This window comes from Filicampus tigris, chromosome 15 (assembly GCF_054856515.1).
Source record: "Filicampus tigris isolate MCC_2025a chromosome 15, RoL_Ftig_1.0, whole genome shotgun sequence".
In the NCBI taxonomy this organism is placed as follows: domain Eukaryota; kingdom Metazoa; phylum Chordata; class Actinopteri; order Syngnathiformes; family Syngnathidae; genus Filicampus; species Filicampus tigris.
The window spans coordinates 10214823-10235062 of NC_141231.1; the positions used below are offsets into that span (position 1 = coordinate 10214823).

The following is a 20240-nucleotide window of genomic DNA, read 5'->3' on the forward strand; positions in this document are numbered from 1 at the left end:
TTTAACGACGTATTTTAATTACATTTTAATAATAAAAGTTTTATCGTCCTGACAAATTACAAAACATTCTTTTATCATATTTTATATTTTATCTAAAATAAGACTACTAAAAGTTCCTCCTGTATCACGTGGTTGTTGCGTCGTTGTTCAGTTTAATTGCAGTAGCTCGGAGTAGCAGTGCCAGTGAGTTTGGGTTGTTGACCCTGATGTGGTTGTTTACTGCAGCAGTTGCTTTATCCAATTTCCACTGACAACTCCGCCGTGGGGATGTAGTGTGTCAAATTGCCGATTAGATTAACCTCCCTCTTAGTTGATTGATATTAATCCCACGGCGGCACACTGTTTGCTAGCTGGCTAGCTACTAGTTTAGCAGCGATGGAGTGGCGATGCAACAACGACGGGCTGTCCGACAGCGAGTCCCCTGAAACGGTCACATGCTGTCCCCACCAGAAGGTAAGTAGCTCCAGCAAGCAGCCCGAAAACACCAACCACTTTTAACTCAAGGGAGCTATTAGTTCTTTTAGCCCGACATCTGACAGTCAAAAGAAAGTTAAAAGTGGGTGGCATGACAACTAGCCACATACTCGTGTTTTGGATTGGCGTTTGCTAACCCTCGCTATAAAGTGACATAAACGGATCGTTATTAGATAACTAATCCATGTATGTATCTAATATACCCATCTATGTAGCGTAACTTGGAAAATTTGTATTGTGCTGTCTGTGTCTGAGATGATCCATTTTCCACTTGCAATCCTCTTTAATTCCCTCAGGGCCCCCCACATTTCCCGACACTAACATCAGACTGTTAAATAAGATTAAGTATTTTTAGTCCTCCCCTTCCAAATAAAGCATGGATGGGAGTGATCATGAAAAGACCAAAAGCTTTTATGTCCCGAAATATTTTTGTGATGAGGCAGAGCACTTGTGTCAAACTGAAAACCTGCGGGCGAAATCTGGTCCTCCACATCAGTTTATGTGGCCTGCTGATACGTACTGTTTACATTGAAGACGTGGCGCTGAATAGAAAGGAGCTAAGGAGACACCAGCATTTCTCAAAATGAAGAACGCAGAGTACGGTCTTCCTAAGGACATACGCGAGACGTTCTTCCTGAGAACGTGAGTCTCTTTGTAAATTGGGATGGCTTTGTGCTTGTTATTCGATTAGATTGAATTCACAGTTTTCTTCAAATGAAACTTCACTGCAGTATTCACGATGCACTGTACATTTACAAACATGACAGAACATTACATCATACCATCAAAATATTAAAAGCTGTTACTAATATTGCAAAGACACTAATGTGACCGTGTGAGGGAATCCGTCCTTTTTCAAGGTTTTTGAAATGGTTCAATAAAGCAAGACCTACTATTTGCCGTCATGTATAAATATGCAATTATGTGTAATGGTGAATGTAAAATATTTTTTAACCATAAATGTTTTACATTTTCTACTAGTGTACATGTTCTTTGTACATAAATCTAAGATTAGATGTACATATTTTTCACAAAACCTTGACCTCTTTATAAGCACCTCATCATGGCTGATGTCAACCATAACCGATGTCCAGTTTTCAAGCATGTCTATGTATGTCTACTGTGAACTCTAGTGTGATCTGTCCACGATTAGCAAGCGCTTTCTGATTGGTGAGCTTGGGGGATAAGAGCGCTTTAAAAGAAATGAAAAACACAGCTTTGACAATCATGAAACCGTGTTGCCTGAGATCACGATTTCAATCCCAAAACGATAGATCATTCAGCCCTATTCACTGTTACAATAATAGTACTTAAAAATAACCACCATGTGGACCTCAGTGAAATGAAGTTTGACACTCCTGATTCAGAGGGTCAGCTGTTCTCTCCTAGCAGAGAGAAGTGCATGTTTAGTAACTATGTTCGCTCAACCAGTCAATAATTATGTTTCTTTTGCTTTCATCAGACATCAACGCAGCTCTGTAGTTGTGCCGGGGCATCTCTGTGCCAGGACCAGCAACAGGGTTGCTCGACGACATCTATGGTGTCCAGCTGGATGTTGGCGGAAGCCCAGGACCGCCTGTGTGCGTTAAGGTTCCACGGCTCCGAGTCCCTGGAGCAGGAACACGCTCGGACTCAGACGAGCCCCACGGAGCTCACGCACACCGAGGAGGAGTGGCTCCGCAAGGAGCGCATGCTCGGAGGTCAGGAGCCAAGTCGAGGACCTGTGCTTGGTGCTGACGGAAGTTGGGATGTTTTTGATAAAGTGAGTGTGGAGAAAGAATGAACAATAACCTTGCTCCCCTCGTATTGTGCTTGTTCATTTATTGTACAAGAGTACAAAATCAGCATGGACAGTCTTCATCGCACCCGTGACCCTAATGGGGGTAAGCGCTATAGAAAATGGGTGCATATGTTTATATATATATATAATTGTAAAGCATTTTTCCCCTTTTGGACAAGGTTATGGCCTGATTAAATGAAACTCATTTCCTTACCTGGTGCCAAAGCAATATTTTTTATATTCAACAGAGCTGTAGTCTTAATCCCAAAACAGGAAATAGGGGAGTTTTTCAGCGAATAAAGGTGAGTCGGATGCCCCCAACCCCTAAACCTCCCCCCCAAAAAATAAGCCAATGTGTGTATGCCGAACCACAACTATGCAGGGGTGCACAGTAGTTGCATTTTGTCATCTGGTTTCTTTTCAATGTTATCTTGGCTGCCTGTCAACAGCATCAACGTCTTCTGTCCCCACCAGAGTATCATCAACATCCAAAATGAACCAATAGAAGCAGAGCAGTCCAAAGCATCTCTCCAGAAGTCTGAGCAAGACCTCAGGCACTTTGGTAAGCAACACACAGAATCAGGAATGAAAATGAAGAACCTTTTCAACCTCATTTTCATGTTAATGTTGCATTGTTGATGCCATGTCAGTATATTAGAAAGTTCTGTATTTTTTAAAAATGACAGTTTCCTCAACATTAGGTATCTGTCTGTCTGTTTCTGTCTATTCTACAGTAGATTAAAACAGCCCTTTTCAAATGTTACATGTATGTATATGTATATATGTGTATATGTATATGTATGTATATATGTATATGTATATATATATGTATATGTAAAATAAACAACTGAGCTAATGTGGTTGCACACTTATGCACACCTTCTTATAACTGGGGATGCAGTCATGTTTGGATTCAACAAATCACATTCAAGGTCATGTTAAAGTTCAGATGTTCTAGTGGGCTTTTGTTGATTATTTTATAGTCAAATCTCACAGCAAAGGCCATGGTCTGCAGGGAGTGTCCACACTATTAGAGGGATTTCATTGTTAAAAGGTATGTCAGGAAAAGGGTACCAAAAATTTTCAAGGCATTCAATATGCAATGGAACACAGAGAACACAATGGAGAAAATACGGCATAACAATTGTGCAAAGACAGAAGAAAACTGGTCAGGGAGGCTGCTGAGACATCAACAGCAACATTGAACGATCTGCAGAAAATTTCTGTCTGTTTAATACATGTGACAAAAGTTTTCTTCCCATGTCTGTTTATCTCTCAATCTAGCCAGTCTATTGCTTTGTGTGCTTTGCTCAGGTATGTTGCGGCGATGGGATGACAGTCAGCGATTCCTCGCAGAGAAGCCTCAGCTCATCTGCGACGAAACGGCCAACTATTTGTATTTGTGGTGCATCACACTCCAGCAAGAAGGGGTAATTTTTAAATGATGAGCTGGATGCATGTTTTACGTTTTTATTTTGAACGATCTGTCAAGAACACTGCTAGAGAGCCGAATACCATGATCAACCGTCCACCATCCTACTCACCTTTCCAAATTACAAATATGAATTTCCTTTGTTGTTGTCATGTCGATGAAGTCTATTTCAGTTGTTGTCTTGTATGGTTTATGCGCATGACTTTTTTTTCCCCAAGAAGTGTGGCTTTTGTTTGAGTCAATTTCTGGTTAGACTACACTGTTCTTCTTTGCTCTCACTGGTCCGCATTTGTGATGGTATAGCTAAAAACACCAAAGAAACAAAAAAAAAAAGTGAGGGCCACTGTCCTGCATGTTTTAGATGTTTCCTTCCTCCAACACACCTGATTCAAATGATCAGCTCGTCAGCGAGCCCTGCAAAAGCCTGATCATGAACCTTGGTCATTTGAATCAGGTGTGTTGAAGGAGGGAAACCTCTACATGCAGGATAGCATCCCTCGAGGACCGGTGTTGCTCATACATCAACTAATGAGATGATGAAATACTGAAATTCCAGCTGCCAGTTTGTGGGAGCAGCAGTGAATCATGATGTCCCCCTTTTTTTTTTGTTTACTGCAGAAGGAAGCGCTAATGGAACAGGTAGCTCACCAAGCTGTAGCCATGCAGTTCATCCTGGAGATGGCATCAAACTCACGGCAGGACCCCAGAGGCTGCTTTAGGCACTTCTTCCAAAAAGCCAAAGTAAGGCACCCCCATTTCATGACCCACCACCCTTTCTATAAAATATATATGTAAAAAATGTAAAATACATTTCAAATTGTCTCCAGATCTTGTTTGTTGAAACGTTTGCCTACAGTTTCAAGTTATTTTGCAGCCCCTTTATGCAGCACACTAGTCGAACTATTGTTCAAATTTAGTGATTCCTTCTGTTGCGGTGCAGGAAGGACAAGACGTCTATTTGGAAGTCTTCCACGCCGAGCTCGAGGCCTTCAAATACCAAGTGAGAGAACATGTGGTCAGGTGTAAAACCATCACGTCCAACAACTCAACCCAACGGCCGAGTAACGGCACAAACTGCAGACTCGATCCGAAAGAATCTCAGAGCTCTTTAACACAAGTGAGTGGTTTTTTTTTTTTGTCTTTTTTTTTTTTTTTTCAGTGTGGTATGAGTTTCACTTTGTGGTTATGTCTTGCTTATAGAAACGCCACCCAAATATTTCGCTGTGAGCGTTTCCCAAACTGGGGGTCGGGGTCCAAAATGTGTTGTGTGTTAAGCGTTCTGATGGTTTTCCACAAAGGATCAATCCTGAAATGTTTAATGTCCACTTCAAATCATGCCGTTTTGCGTTGAGGTTCCATTCCAGGCAAATGCTGAGTGTTGCTTTTGTTCCCATGACGACTTTGGCAGAGCGAGGGCATGAAATGAAGCGAGCAGTTACTCTGTGTTGCCAATTTGTCAATGTTGTCGCTATATTTAGCGACTTTTACAACCCCCTGCTGACTATTACTGGTTGTTTAATATGACTCTTGATTGCTGTTTAATATGACTCTTGATTGCCCTGTATAGACCAGGCACTATACAGGGACCAAACTGTTCCTTTTCAGGACAAGTAACGGTAATTTAAAAAGTAATTTGTGTGCGTGTGTGTGTTTGTATTCATTCACTTTAAACTCTTTACATGTCATTTAGCAAAGGCGTTGTTAATTGTCATTGGTTTGTTAAAGTTTAACATTTCAATGTTCTTTATCATTAGTTTATATACATGAATGTAATTTTGTAAGCTTGCACCCCAGCCGCATTTCAGATGTGAGAACCTAACATGGTTTGGGAAACCTGCACACAGAAATAGACAGATAAGTGCTGTACCCGGCCTTAAAAGTAAGGTGGCGCCATTGTATCATAGTAAGAAAAGGAGTTGTCATTCCGTTTGGCAATACTATAAAATTTAAATTGTACAATAGGCATGTCGTTTTTGATAACATTCTACATTTGGAGGCATCCTCATTTGGTAGTTGTAAGAAATACAAATACACGCTCGACTATATAAGAAACTGTATACAGTAAATAATCACTATTATCTAAATTATCACTATTATTATTTTGTATTTGTATTTTTGTCTCCTCGATCCACTGGGAAACATAGTATAGGTCAAGCATTGCGCATATGAAACATGTTCAGTAGTTACTGTTGCAAGTCCTTATGAGTGGTCAACACAGCAGTCAGGAAATCCACAGATTGTATTTGGAACGTGAAAAGCGACAAATAGAGGAGCAACCATTTGTGTATTACGACAGACATCTGGTTTATGGGTGGAGACCCTTGATTGTCGGTGGAGAATATGCATGACTATTGTTTGTTTCATGTCGTGTGTGGCTTCGGTCACATTTTCAAAATCTGTTAAAAATCAGTACGTGTAGACTTGTCTGGAGTTACTTGTTTTGGAAACTTCTAATTAGAAGTGGTTTCCTATTGTCAGCCAAACTCCAAACTCCAAACTCCGGCTGCTTTGTAGCACAAGCCTGTGTAAAAAGCTTCCTCCTCCCCCTTTGTTGGCCCCTCGGCTTGGAAGAAAACTTGCTGCGGAGGAATGCAACCCAGCCTGTTGGAACTGAAGCTGGAATCTCCTGGCCCTGTCTCCTTGTCCTAGTGTCATTCTCTGTTTTCACATCCCTCTCAGCATCAGAGGAGTGCTTGTCGAAATCCCATTGGTAGGCACATGAACTTTAAAGAGGCAGAGGGCAGTTACATAAACATTGGTAATAATCCTCTAACAAGGCAACTGCTGCTTAATCTACCCACGGCCTTTCCTCTCCCTTGTCTATCTATTTGATATTCATCTGCATGGTGCTGGCCCAGCGGAAGGTGTACTGGGGCCACACAGACAAATAACAGCACACTTAAAGAATAAAGTGGTCATCTTATGTCAGTAAGTTTGGAATTTTGTTGTTAACCTTTCGGCTTATCCCCTCAGGGGTCGCCACAGAATATTATGAGGAAATGGCTATCTTCTCTTTTTCTTGAACTTGATAACTAACAGTTATTCTCGAGTGACCCAGCATATATAAGTAAAGCGTAATGCAAAATATTTGTTTAAAAGTGCTTGTCAATGATGATTGATTGCACAACAAAAGAGGTGACCTCCGTGCATGTTGTTTGCATGTTTATGCTCATGATGATGTATCAACTAAAATTACAAGTTACAGATTTCTTGCAATATTACGACTTTATTTTCATTAAATAGTCAATTTTCTGTGTCATATTTTGACTTTATTTTTCTTAATTGTCTCGTTTTCATCATAATTCTATAACTTTATTTTTATACATAATCTAGCAACTTTTCCTGTAAAATTACAACTTGTTCTTATATATTTGGACATTTCCTTTAAAGTGATGGATTTTTTTTCTGGTAAAATCTTGCATTTTTTTCCCCCTAGTAAAATTGAAACAGATTTTCTGGTAAAATCATGACTCCTCAGTAGTTGTAGTTGTAATGTTTTCTCATAAAATTATGACTTTACTGCAACTTTTTCCCCCTCGCTATGTAATGACTTAATTCTGATGAAATTACAAATATTTTTTTAATTTTTTGGGCACATTTTTTGGGATAATTTAATAGTGTATTTTGACTTATGTATATTGCCTTTTTTCTTAATTCTTTAATATTATAACTATTTGTTGCATTGTTATGACTGTAAAATTACATGTTCTTCTTTAAATCACGACTCAACTATTTTCTCATAAGTTACAACTCTTTATTCTCATGAAAGTGTGATTATTTTACCAATTGCAACTTAAGTCTTGTAATTCTGACTATAGTTGTATAACTTTCTCTTAATTTGACTTATTCTTGTCAAATTACAACATTATTCTCATATTTTCTATTTCAGTGAAATTCTGACAATCATGAGAAATATATATTTTGGCATATTTCACCTTTCATAATTACCACCTTATTTTCGTATTGCAATGATTTTATTCTTGTAATTGTGCTTCATTTTATTTGTTTTGGGTGTGGCTCCAAAACCAACCAAGAGCCACTGATGTCACTAAAGTCCCCATGTTTTAATCTCCACCAGGGGGCGGAGCACCCCTCCAAGCGCTGCTTAGAAGCTGGACTGTTGATAAACACAGGGAGATGGACAAAGGACGATGCCACGGAAAGTGACGATATACGCATGATGGAGACCTCATAGGAAACATGGTTGCCTTTCTTCCATCTTCACCTTCTCCCCATTTCGGAACACCTTGACTTTTTAAGCCCTTCTTAATGACACCCGAGCACAACAGGAATAAAGACCAGCATGATTAGCCATTAGTCAGGTCTCGAATGGCCTCTATGCCACCATTCATTGTCAGAAAAATAAGAGGTGAATGTTGTGCTGCAGTAGTTACCTTGGTCCGCTTTAAAGCCTTTTTAGTCTTCTCAAAGTGACAGTCCTTCCAAAAGTCAGCTGGAGACAACACGCAGAACTAAACTGCTGTTCGTGTTTACGTGGTACAAGTGGTCAGCTGTTCCTAACGTGCTCCATCCGATTTCATAGACGCGGCACATTGAGTCGAGCAACGAAGATTTTCCTCTTCTGTTTGAATGTGTAGCGGCGCCGGTAGATGCCAAGACATGCCAATGAATGTATGTGTTGAACACAGACAGAACTCGTCTGGCTCATTTTGGTGTGCAGCAAAGTTTGCAGATAATGTTAGTGCGGATGCTAACGCAACATGAAAAGTGTCCATGTTGGAAGTCCCATGTTGTAGAGTAGACCATTGTTTCAAACCCGTTCATTGGCCAATGTGGACATATTTTCCATCACACAAATATCCCGGCATAGCACCAGATTGAAATGTCACAAGAAGTACTGTATATTTATGGATAACGATGATCTTGTCTCAATTTATTCACAAATGTACTTGGTGTGAAATGTAGGTCTGTTTAATTGGACACAAAGCCATTATTCTGTTGCATGATTTGGAACAGATGGATAATGGTTAATTATAACTACTGCCGCCTAATGAAAGAGCATTTACTTGTTCTGCCTGTGGATGAATGTCACTGTCATAAAGAGACGCACAAATATACATTATTTGTAGTAAATAAATAACCGCTTTTGGAATAATGAAAGGAAAGTTTATCAATTTCCACAGCACACTGGTTGGGAATCACTGGAGTAGACGATACAAAATCCATTGTAACATTGCCAAGTTTGACACCATTATTGTAATGCTGCTTTAATTCTCTCAAGTTTTTAGCAATGTAAGATTTTAGTTAACAATTTTATTTCTACATCTCCAGTTGACTTTTGACATCATTATGGGAAAAGGTGCAGAGATCTAAAGGGGTCAGGTTTTCTACGAGTGTATGTTTTTCTGTAGAAGGGAGCTCATTGCATCCGAATGTGTACTGCACTTTAGATTTGACTCTTTTTTTTTTCCAAAATCACCCTTTTGTTGAAGCCCCAATCATTTCGTATTCTGCACTTTGTTTTTACAAACAAGGTTGTGATAAGCTTTGCATTTGAACTGTGCGAAGGTTTTTTTTTATTGTTTTTGGGTTGCCGTTTTCACATTTGAATGACTAATTTTGGTCACTGTGAGAGTTTTCTCAGGCTTCCAGCTACCTATCTGCTCAATGTAATAAATACAAGAATATAAATATCAAGTGTTTTCTGCAGAGTGGAATGAAATAGACCAGATGGTGCATTAAATTATATTATAATGAAAAAGCCCTGCATTGTGGATTTTTATCCTTATACCTTTGAGAAAGGATGGTGATGTAAAAAAAAAAAAAAAAAAATTTTTTTCTTCGAGCGCTTGTTCACATTAGAGCCTTTCCCTGCTCACAGAGAGTGAGATGGCAGGTTACACCCTGATCTGGTTGCTTGTCAATTTCAGGACACTAAGACAAACAAAACCAGTCATTCACGTCTACCGACAATTTAGCATCTTCAATGAACCATACATCAAGCATACTATGCTTTTGAAACATATAAGAAATCTGGGGTACCCAGAGAGAACCCCTACAAACACGCACACACTTTACAAAGGAGGACTGGAGCAGAGATACAAACCCAGATCCTCAGACCTGTGTGACAGATGTGTTTTACAAAAGTATGCATCTCCATCTATAGCTACACATGTGTAATTAGACATAACTTTCCAGTGAAAAGCAAGTATTTCCAGTTCATAAAAAAAAAAAAAAAAAGTTTTTTCATTGGACATTTTAGATACTGTACAGTACACATAGTGTTTGTGTGGTGGGTAAACATTTATTTTTTTAGGGCATACCAAATGTAAAAAATATTTTATTATAAAACAAATTTTTCCCCCTGTTAGGTTTGAAATATGAAGAATTTGACATTTTTAATTGTGTTTGATAGCGCAACATGAACCCCAAATCTCCTTATGTTAACAAACTTACATTAAAAAAATGTACGGTAATGTTCCATTCATCCACAAGTTATAGTATCTTCACTCTTAGTTATATTTTGTATCGTAGTTATATCACACTTTTATGGGAGTGGGGTGAAAAAAAATGTCTGGTAGCCACACTACGCTTGTTGCACTCACTCGTTAACTAGGCTTAGCATCACACATTTTTTGTTCATATTTTATTCATTCACATTATTACACGAGGCACATTTTCCATTGGAAGGCAGCGCTTAACAAAACGGCACACTGGTCACAGCACAAGACAATGGCCCTATATTGTGCTTGTCTAAACAATGTACAATTTAAGAAAAAAAAAAATGTTCTCACGCTGATTTTAAATAATCAAGGGCTCATAAAGTTAACTAAAGTTAACTACAGTCAAAGGCACTGGAGTGAAAATGTGAATTTACTGGATCACTAAGGTAGGCCATTGCACTTTCCCTTTTTAACTTCATACTGCATGAGAAACGGTCCTCATGCTAAAGTTTTAGTTTAGGAAGCTTTATTTGTACTCTATGGTACTATAATCTAGGAGTGTTGGCTGAATCAGATTAATTTTAGAAAACAAAAAATCTCTATTGTGTCTATTGGTCGAAGGCACAATGTGGAATGACGAGAGCAAATTTCAACCATTTAAAAATGTCCCATGATTGACATGGTCCTGAATGGTCTGAGTATTAATCAATACAATTGTGCTGGTAAATGTACAGTCTTCTCTTCTACTATGCAACTCTTTGATTGAGCAAAGAGAGTTTTTTGTGAAGGAAGTTCTCAACGTGGGGCCAGATCTTGTTTGTTTCTGTGCCAGCGAATGTCTCAAGCACACCTTTACTCCTGCAACATAAACAGAAGAAATATGTCAAACATTTTTTTAAAATTTTATTTAACCAGGAAAAATACCATTGAGATCCGCAGATTTCTTTCTCACGAGAGTCCGAGCCAAGAGGCAACACCACAACTCCAAATTTTCAATACAAATTTACAATAAAACACAAACAGAACAATAAAAGTCAAAAATAGAAATTTTGAAACAGCAGCGGATGGATTTATCCAATTCCAGGTCCTTCGGAATGGAGTCAAACTGAGATAAAGTTACAAGATTTGACAGTTTTATTGTGCTTTCTAAAGAGTCCCAGTCTGTAGGCGCACGATACTGAAAAGCCATATTTCCTTTCTCTGTCCTGACACTAGGGGACTTTGTGTGTACACATTCTGGGAATGTAGAGCATAATTGACTTTTGAAAAGGACAGATGGACCAGATCATTTGTAGATAAGAGAAACATGAAAGTAGTTTAAATGTATATGGATTATTATTTATTATTTATTTATTATTTCATCTAATTATAGTCAACTAATTTAATACAAAATTTAAATTGATTTGAAATGGTTTATTTTACTAATATTTTTTATTACAGTAATTCAATTAACTATTGAAAATTAAAAGTTCAATCTACGGTACATGTTTCAGGGAAAAAAACTGCTGAATTAATGGCAACAGACTCTTAATAATGTACATGGGCCAGATTCAAGAATGGAGACAGCTGTATATAGCGCACGTACCTAATCTTTTTTTTTTTTTTTGTGATGCCACCCCAGAAGGGTACCAGTGTGATGATAACCGTAGAACCAAGAATGGACTTCACTTTGACAAAGGAATGGCACGGCGGCACAGTGCACTATGGCTAAAGTGACAATTCCATCCGTGCATCCATCTTCTATACCGCTTATCCTCACTGGGGTCGACTCGTGGCTGTTCTGGAGCCTATCCCGGGTGAATTTTTCGTGAAATAAATGGGGGGCACACCCTGGACTGGTTGCCAGCCAATTGCAGGGCACATACAAACAGCCATTCTCAATTATATTCACACCAAAGGACAATTTAGAGTCTTAGTGAACATATCATACTAATTTGGGGAATTATTTTTACACTTGTATGACAAATATTTGCAACTCACAAAGTTGCACGCCTTAAGTAAGCCTTCCTCACCATGTTAACTTTATTCTATCTTATCATTTTATTCTAGAAATAGAGCCGTCAAATAAAATCTTTTTGTTTTCCTCTAGTAGAAAAAACAAATGAGAATGACATTTTTCAGAACAAGTTTTTCTTCCTGTTTTGGTTTTCCCTTCTTGGATTTGCTATATTTCACCATATACTAAACAACTTCTGAAACTTTTCTTTGACAGCATCAACACAAATAACAGAAGTACATGTTTTTTTTCTTAACAGATAATAGATAATAGATAGATATAAGTGCTTCCTGTTGGTGAAAATGTCCCTTTGTCAAAACATATCTAAATACCATCCTTAGTACATTAACATTTGAAATAGTCAACAATTTGACGTAAAAATCAGTCATCAAACTGCACTTATTGGCTATATTCCATATTTTTTTGTAATAGATTTTAAAAGGAAATTTAAATCCTCCTCCCAAATAAACTTCAATTAATGGATAAAATCGATTAATTGCCCAGCCCTAAAACATCACTTCAAAACATTTTCTTTATAGTTAGGAAAGGTTTTATGATGGCCGCAGTTTTACCTTCAAAACATTTTCTTTATAGTTAGCAAAGGTTTTATGATGGCCGCAGTTTTACCCTAGAACAGATTGATGTTACCAATATTTCCTGAGAGAGGTTATTATTAAAAATCTGAACAAAATAAAATAAGGATTGTGTTGAACCACTGAGTTGCAAGTCTATTACATTCAATAAATGTAATGGGACATATGGGGATTTGTAGAAGAAAATACATATATGTCAGGGTTCAAGGTTCATGCATGCCACTTGGTTTGACTGAGACCAATGATTTACTTTCTTCACAGTCCATAAGTGATGATGCATATATTCTAAAAATGATTCCCACCACTTCAGTTTTTGTCTTTTAAAATTGTTTTTAAAAAACACTGTGCCATTTTGGGGCCTTGGTAACGGGCAAATCTGCTTCCAACAGCCTTGAGGAATGTGGCTCTGAAGCAATCCTTTGGTAAAACAAACACTTGTGAGGAATGTGCATGAAGGAAGAAAAATGTGCTCTTTCACTCACATTGCGGTGTTTAAAAGGAGCAAACTGTAGTGAGAGGCTTTATGTAGTAATACAGGCAACCATCTGCCCATTTTGACTCATGCTGCAGAGATGTAAACTGACACTAGTGATGTAATAGCTGGACTGACATGCAACACCTAAAAAATAAAATTAGAAATAAAAAGCATCCCGACATCTACCAAGGAGGTTGTGTTTTCATCTTTGCGTGGGTCTTTTTCTCTGCCGTTTCTTAAATACTGTATCTACCAGGATCTTGTATTAAATGACAATTACTGTATTTTATATTTTTAGCTTCAATACTTCCATCCATCCATCCATTATCTGTACCGCTTCTCCTCACAAGGGTCGCGGGGCGTGCTGGAGCCTATCCCAGCTGTCTTTGGGCAGTAGGCGGGGACACCCTGAACTGGTTGCCAGCCAATCGCAGGGCACACAGAGACAAACATCACAATCACAACTCACAATCACACCTAGGGCCAATTTAGAGTATCCAATCAACTTACCATGCATGTTTTTGGAATGTGGGAGGAAACCGGAGTGCCCGGAGAAAACCCACGCAGGCACGGGGAGAACATGCAAACTCCACACAGGGAGGCCGGAGCCGGGATCGAACCCACGACCTCTGAACTGTGAGGCGGACGTGCTAACCAGTCGACCACCGTGCCGCCAGCTTCAATACTTGATATTTCTAAATTATATACAATACTATTTTTCTTTTACTTTGTATAACTTCAGTTCTTTGGGGGGAAAAAAATTCAAATGATACATCTGTATACTTAACGTGATTCCTTAACTTTTTCTTTTACTGCCTTACAATGAGGTGTGTGGCAACCAAGGAGCTTTATGCTGGCAAGAAAGCAGCTACTGATGTGATAACAACTTTTCCCCCAAAATTGATTTGTTACGCTAATGTAGGACATTATTGCTCGTTTGGATATAGAAATTAAAACGTAAAGTATTAAGATGCCAAATTGTGATTGATAAAGCTGCACTTATGGGATTTTGCCCCCATATATCTTTAAAATAGCCTTTTCATTTGAACATTTATGACTCACACATCATATAAAAAGCAGATTAACACGAGCTATTCACAATGGGTATTCTTGCAAGCCTCTGGAAATAATTTTCAGACTGGAACCGGGTTTGAATTTCCCGCGCTCTTTCTACAGATGTGATATGCGCGTTCTCGTCGTCGTCGTCATCTCACAATGGTGCGACCAGAAATGTGAGAGGTGGAGAGTACTGAGATTTGACTTGGGCTTGAAAAGTGATTTCATTTTTCGGCCGCAGGTGGCAGTAGCAGTTAGAAACTCAAAATCCTAGAACTCATAACATTTTGTAGACAGTTCTTAAATGTGAGGTATACGGATGTACCTGTAGTATTCTAAGACGGGCTCCGTCTGGGTTTCATAGGCTTTCAGTCTCCTCGTGACCGTATCTGGTGTATCATCGTCCCTCTGGACCAGAAGCTCCCCTGTGACATCATCACGACCCTGAACAGCATGTGATTAAATACAATGCAATACAATACAATACAATTTTATTTATATCGCGCATTTCATAACAGGGTTGAAGCTGTTGGTTGGTTGGTCAGATGATAAAGTTAGTTAAAGCAATCCAACTCAATACGGCTCATTAGAGCTAAGTGGATTTATACCTCATTGCAAAGTACCAGCAAATAATTGCATCATCATTTAAGACAATATGATTGAGTTCTTTTAACCTTTGCACCATTGAATATATGGACAAAACTGAGTTTAAGCACTGAGCACATCATAATAGAGGTCAGTTGAGTCTCTACAGGGGTGAGCAACTCCGGTCCTGAAGGACCCCCTCTCCTGCGTGTTTTAGATGTTTTCCTCCTCCAACACACCTGATTCAAATGATCATGATCATTATCAGGCTTCTGCAGAGCTTGCTGATTATTTGAATCGGGTGTGTTGGAGGAGCGAAACGTAAAAATATGCAGGATAGGGGCCCTCAAGGACCAGAGTTGCCCACCTCTGATCTACAAAGTTGAGGATCCAAATAAGAATATTCAGCCTTGGTGGAGGTCTGTCATTCCGTTTTAAAGTTCCCCAATCGAGGCCTAATTTAAGGTCGAGCTACATTATTGATAACCGTTTGCCAGCTCCAAAACAATTGTAAAATTTGTGATAATCGTAATAATAAAACATGTATTTACCGGCACTTTAGGCGGGTTGAAGTCAATGTTGTATATTCTGCCGCTGGGAAGGTGAGTCCAGCGAGAGGACAGTCTCTGTTTAATGGTTTGAAAAGGAACATTGAGGTTGATGACTGTGTCCACACTGTAGATTTCATCCAGCGAGTCGGCTTGGGTGACGGTTCGAGGGAAACCTGAGGTGAGACGAATAAAACAAACACAATTTTTTTTTTATCAAATGTCTGAAAATTATTATTATTAATGATAGTAACTCTCTCTTTTCTCTCCCTCAAAAACCCTTCCATAAACTTAAACTGGTCCAGAATTCCCGCATCATAATCCAAACTCCTCCCTCCAGCCAACATATCACTCCTATCCTCCGCAGCCGTCTGTGTCAATTGATCACTCTGATTGACTGTTAGTCTTACATCTCATACACTGATGTGCTAGCTATCAGACACAAAAGAAAAGTAACCTAATGAAATGGCATTATGCAGTAAATTAAGCTGAGCAAAACATTTGCTTTTTACTTAGACTTGATCCTGCTTGTATTGTGAGTGTGTTGATCAGGTTTCTGGATATGTGTGCATTTTATTTAATGTAACCTTGACAGTGGATGGTATGATAAACTTCTCGGTTACAGAGGGGTTTACAAGGATGCGAATGTACACGTGCGCGCACTTATGGCAACCCCTCAGTTCAAAGTGGTGTCACTCTGGCCAAACCACTGAAAATGTTCTGGCTACGCCCCTGCTCTGTTAGCAGGCAACTCCCTGGTTGATTGAGGATAAGACAAGACAGCAGGACTGTACCATTTTTTTTTTAATTCTGGTACGGAAGGAATGGTTTCATCATGACTCAAAAAAATGCTGAGTGACTTTTTCCACTTGACAGTAGTAAGCAGGCTATTTCCTGGTTCATGTAGAAAGACGTTAGACGCAAGGAAGGCATCTTCTCTTTGCATTCTGGGTAATGGGTTTCATCATAACTCAAACTACAAAATCTTAATGACATCCTTTTGCTGCCTTTTTATCCAGCGGCTAGCAAAAATGAGCATGTCCGGCATTTCCATGTCCAGAGAATAAAATGACCTGGATGAATGAGAATATCCACATGCATCCGTATGTTAAGAGAGGACTTCCTGGTTTGAGCTAGATGACATAAGAGAGCAAGACCAAACCATTGTTTTCAATTCTGGAATGGTAGCAATGTTTGCTTCATGGCTAAAAAAATAAAGAAGTACTAAATTTGTCACTTTGAATGGCTACTTTCTGGTTCATGGAGAAGGGTGTAAAACGTTATGAATAGACAGACAGGCCTCTCCAATTGTTATTCTGGGTTGGGGGAACGGTTTCATTATGACACAAATGACAAAAAGTCCAAATAAAGTCCTTCACCGCATTTTTATCCAGAACGACTGACAAAAACGACCAAATATATCTCCATTTGCGTTTGTCCTTTCTAATGTTAGCATGTAGCTTCTTGGTTCATTGAGATATTATGTTAATAAGATAGCAGGAGAGTACCATTTGTTTAGATTCTGGGGTAGGAAAAAATGGTTCCATCATGAAACAAAAAAAATGCTGAATTTGAGTTTCTTTCCATTTGTCAGTTTGTGGCCTACATCCTTTTTAATATTAGCATATATATCAGCAATTCATTTGTATTCTGAGTCGGAGGGTTTCATCGTGACTCAAATGGTGTACCGTTAAATGAGTTGACATAACTATTTAAATTGGCAATAAACTTTTGGTTCTTCCACAGAATATCTAATCGCTAAACGTCAATCAAAAATAATACCACCAAACGTATGTATGCCATTCATGTAATGCTAGGATGACAGCGTAAATGTAAAAGGATTTGCTAGAAATGCAAGAGAGTGTAAAGCTACCTTACCATCGAGGAGCCAGCTGCTCTGCTCCATCGCTCGCAGGTCCGTGAGGATGAGGCGAGACATGACGTGATCGGGCACCAGCTGACCTCGATCAATACTCGACTTGAGCAGCAGTCCCAACTCTGACACAATGAAACAGAAAGATGAAGAAAAAAGCTGTCAAAATGTCTTTTTCCTATTTCATTATAGTATATTCAAAATGTAATTTGTCAAGTCATGCTAAATAACAAAGCATGAATTGTGAATAGTCTGTATTCACAGTACTGTATACACCCCAATGCTATCTGCATCTGCAAAAACAGATTATACTGTCACGCAGTACACTAACACACATTCATCAGCTGCTTTGTGTAAGGTCACAACACAATAGAATTCTTTATCCACTATATTTTTCTCATGGATTGGAAAGAGTATACCAGAAGAAGATGTGAATTTCTTTGAATGACCTTGGCCCACTGCTGACAAAGAGCAATCAGCTTTACACTGTAATTACCACATGCCTGGCAGCACAGTAGACTAGCAATTAGCGCATCTGCCTCACGCTTGTAAAGTTTGGCGTGAAAATTTTGACTCTGTTCCAGCTTTGTCCCACATTCCAAAAACATGCAGGTTAGGTAGGTTCATTGAAGACTCAAAATCAACTATAAGTGTGAATGTAACTGTGAATAGTTGTTTGCCTATAGCAGGGGTCACCAATGTGGTGCTCGCAGGCACCAGGCGACCCTCAAGCACCACATAAGTAGCCCACTCGCCTGTTCTAAAATAGCTCACCAGTGATGGGACATTGGGATTTTCTAGGAATGTTGTAGAACTGATTATTTGAAAATGTAAACACTTGTAGAGTGCTATAGAAATAAAGTGTTGTGTATTGATATTCATCTGTTTTCTAATCATTGTGAGGAATCATGAAGAGGATTGTCTTCACATAAATGAATATTAAAGGCAATTTGAGCAAATTTGTCATTTCAGAAGTGTGTATCAAAAAGGTAGCCCCATCAGTATCCAAGAAGTAGCTCTCAGTCTCGAAAAGGTTGGTGACCCCTGGTCAATTGTATATGTGCAAAACGATTGGCTAACAAACAGTCCAGGGTGTACCCCGCTTTTCTCACCAAAAATCAGGTATGATAAGCTCCAGCTCACTCGTGAACATAAGGATAAGAACTAGACAAAATGAATGGATGGCTAACATAAGCCTAAATAACTCAAATAATCACTTAATGAGTTACTGTACGAGTGATAGCCTCAATTATCCATCCATTTTCCTCAATTAAACATGCAAGCATGTGGAAGAACATACAAATGTCATACAGGAAGGCCGGAGCCCAAATTCAAACCCCGGACATCAGATCTGTGAAGAAGTGCTAACAACTTGCCCAATGAGTTTCCTCTATTGAATATCATTCTTCCATCAATTTCCAAGACTCTTTTAAGGTCACGGATAAACTGGAGCCTCTCCCAAATGACCTTGGGAGCACGGTACACGCTGGACCGGTCGCCAGTCAATAGCAGTGCACATAGCCTATAGACAATTCCATTCACGCTCCCAATCACAGCTATGGACAATTTAGTATTCAATGAACCTAACGTGCTTGTTTTAGAAGGTGGGACGAGACCGGCACATGCCTGGCAGCACATTAGACTAGCATTTATTTATTAATTCATAATCCATTCAAAATTGTTGCCAGACCCTTGAAAGGTATAAAACATTCACCATCCTTCTCCACCTACGTGGAAATTATTTGCTAAAAATGTGATTCATTATTATACAATTTAACTGCATGTTTTTATTGGTTTTTTTTCTTTGTTGGAAAAAATGCAGGATAATAATAATAATAATAATAATAATAATATGATCAGAGTCATCCCTAAAGAGATAACCGTTCAAATCCAAGGCAAACTGGAGCAAGGACAAGGATTATAACATGTGAATGTTTTGACTGCTACATGCTCCACGTGAAAAGGTCTTCAGTGGTTTACCGTTTACAATTGTGCAGAAAGCAGCAGACTCAACGTTGTACCACCACACACATCTTGTTCGCTCAGTGCAAAATCAATACGTGCACTGTCTTTCTTATCTTTACAGCTTTTAATCATTCCGTCAAGGTGATACTGAGGAGGCCTTCTTCCAAAGTTCGGTCAAGCCAGTTAGGCCAAGTGTTTCCAGTGCAAACATTAAACTACTCCTAGCACAATAAGAGGCTGCAAACCAGTTTGATCACCACTACCTGTGTATCTACCAGATAAGCAAGGAGTGGTGGTCTTATCAACACAGTCCAACAAACACACCCTAATTATATGTGCACAAATTAATAGTGTTAACTAAGGTTTCCCATTCCATTCGTGCACCAATAATCTTACCAGTTTTAGCGTTGATGTTGGCCCTCAGAATATCCCCGCTGGAGATGTGTTTGAGTCCAAAACTTTTGCTTATCCGCCCAGACACCGTCCCTTTTCCGGAACCCGGGGGTCCCATGATGACTGCACGGAAAATCCTCTGGAGAACCATATCAGGATGCCGCCTTCACAGTTTTTACTTGCACAAGTCGGATTCAACTCCTCCTGGATGCTCGGCGAAGCGAAGAGTGGCCCTGATGACAACGCAAGTGCGTGACGTCAACTACAGTGGGCGTGGCTCGGGACAAGGAAGAAAGAGGAGGATCATTTCCATCTATCATTCATTATCCAAACCGCTTTGAAGAAAATGATTAATGCAGCGATTATGTAATTTGTTCATAGGTGGGTACGATTTTTGCATAACATTTGCATATGACCAGTTACTTCACATTCTTGGGTGATGTAAAACATTTTGGAATGATACAGTTGTCATGTAACAAACAGGAAGCAATTTGAAATTAAATTACCTCGCACAATATACCATTATACATGTTACTTTATCTTAGTTTATCGTTCGCAAGGTTTAAGGGATATTAGTTGTTGTTATATAACGCTCCCTGCAGGGCGGAAGTAGTACCGCAAAAATACAGCAGGTTTTTGTCCTGCCTATATTTCCGTAGCCTCCTG

General features: G+C 39.1%; 2 protein-coding genes across 3 annotated transcripts; one reads left to right on the forward strand and one right to left on the reverse strand.

The window, feature by feature from the left end:
* Positions 1 to 111: 111 nt before the first annotated feature.
* cdc37l1 (cell division cycle 37-like 1) lies at positions 112 to 9408 on the forward strand. Of its 2 annotated transcripts, none has more exons than XM_086053176.1 (7): positions 112 to 453; positions 1937 to 2236; positions 2729 to 2816; positions 3569 to 3684; positions 4305 to 4427; positions 4627 to 4803; positions 6220 to 7753. In XM_086053176.1, the coding sequence occupies exons 1-7, from the start codon at positions 376 to 378 to the stop codon at positions 6298 to 6300; spliced, it is 963 nt and encodes a 320-aa protein (XP_085909302.1). In that variant the 5' UTR covers positions 112 to 375; the 3' UTR covers positions 6301 to 7753. The 2 variants fall into 2 exon arrangements, with proteins under 2 accessions (XP_085909302.1, XP_085909300.1); XM_086053174.1 differs by lacking the exon at positions 6220 to 7753 and adding an exon at positions 7765 to 9408 and having other exon boundaries at positions 114 to 453.
* Positions 9409 to 9967: 559 nt separating this feature from the next.
* On the reverse strand, positions 9968 to 19824 carry ak3 (adenylate kinase 3). Its single transcript, XM_086053016.1, has 5 exons — positions 19578 to 19824; positions 17222 to 17341; positions 15347 to 15519; positions 14536 to 14654; positions 9968 to 10948 (listed from the first exon to the last, which is right to left on the reverse strand). The coding sequence occupies exons 1-5, from the start codon at positions 19723 to 19725 to the stop codon at positions 10837 to 10839; spliced, it is 672 nt and encodes a 223-aa protein (XP_085909142.1). The 5' UTR covers positions 19726 to 19824; the 3' UTR covers positions 9968 to 10836.
* Positions 19825 to 20240: the final 416 nt, after the last annotated feature.

Excerpts from the sequence above, each read along its gene's own strand:
- cdc37l1 (XM_086053174.1), top strand. The coding sequence starts at position 376 with ATGGAGTGGCGATGCAACAACGACGGGCTGTCCGACAGCGAGTCCCCT. Across the intron at positions 2,817-3,568 it reads GCAAGACCTCAGGCACTTTG|GTATGTTGCGGCGATGGGAT; the intron begins GTAAGCAACACA and ends TGCTTTGCTCAG. Across the intron at positions 4,428-4,626 it reads ACTTCTTCCAAAAAGCCAAA|GAAGGACAAGACGTCTATTT; the intron begins GTAAGGCACCCC and ends GTTGCGGTGCAG.
- ak3 (XM_086053016.1), bottom strand. The coding sequence starts at position 19,725 with ATGGTTCTCCAGAGGATTTTCCGTGCAGTCATCATGGGACCCCCGGGT. Across the intron at positions 15,520-17,221 it reads GAGCAGCTGGCTCCTCGATG|GTTTCCCTCGAACCGTCACC; the intron begins GTAAGGTAGCTT and ends GTCTCACCTCAG. Across the intron at positions 14,655-15,346 it reads TCAACCCGCCTAAAGTGCCG|GGTCGTGATGATGTCACAGG; the intron begins GTAAATACATGT and ends CATGCTGTTCAG.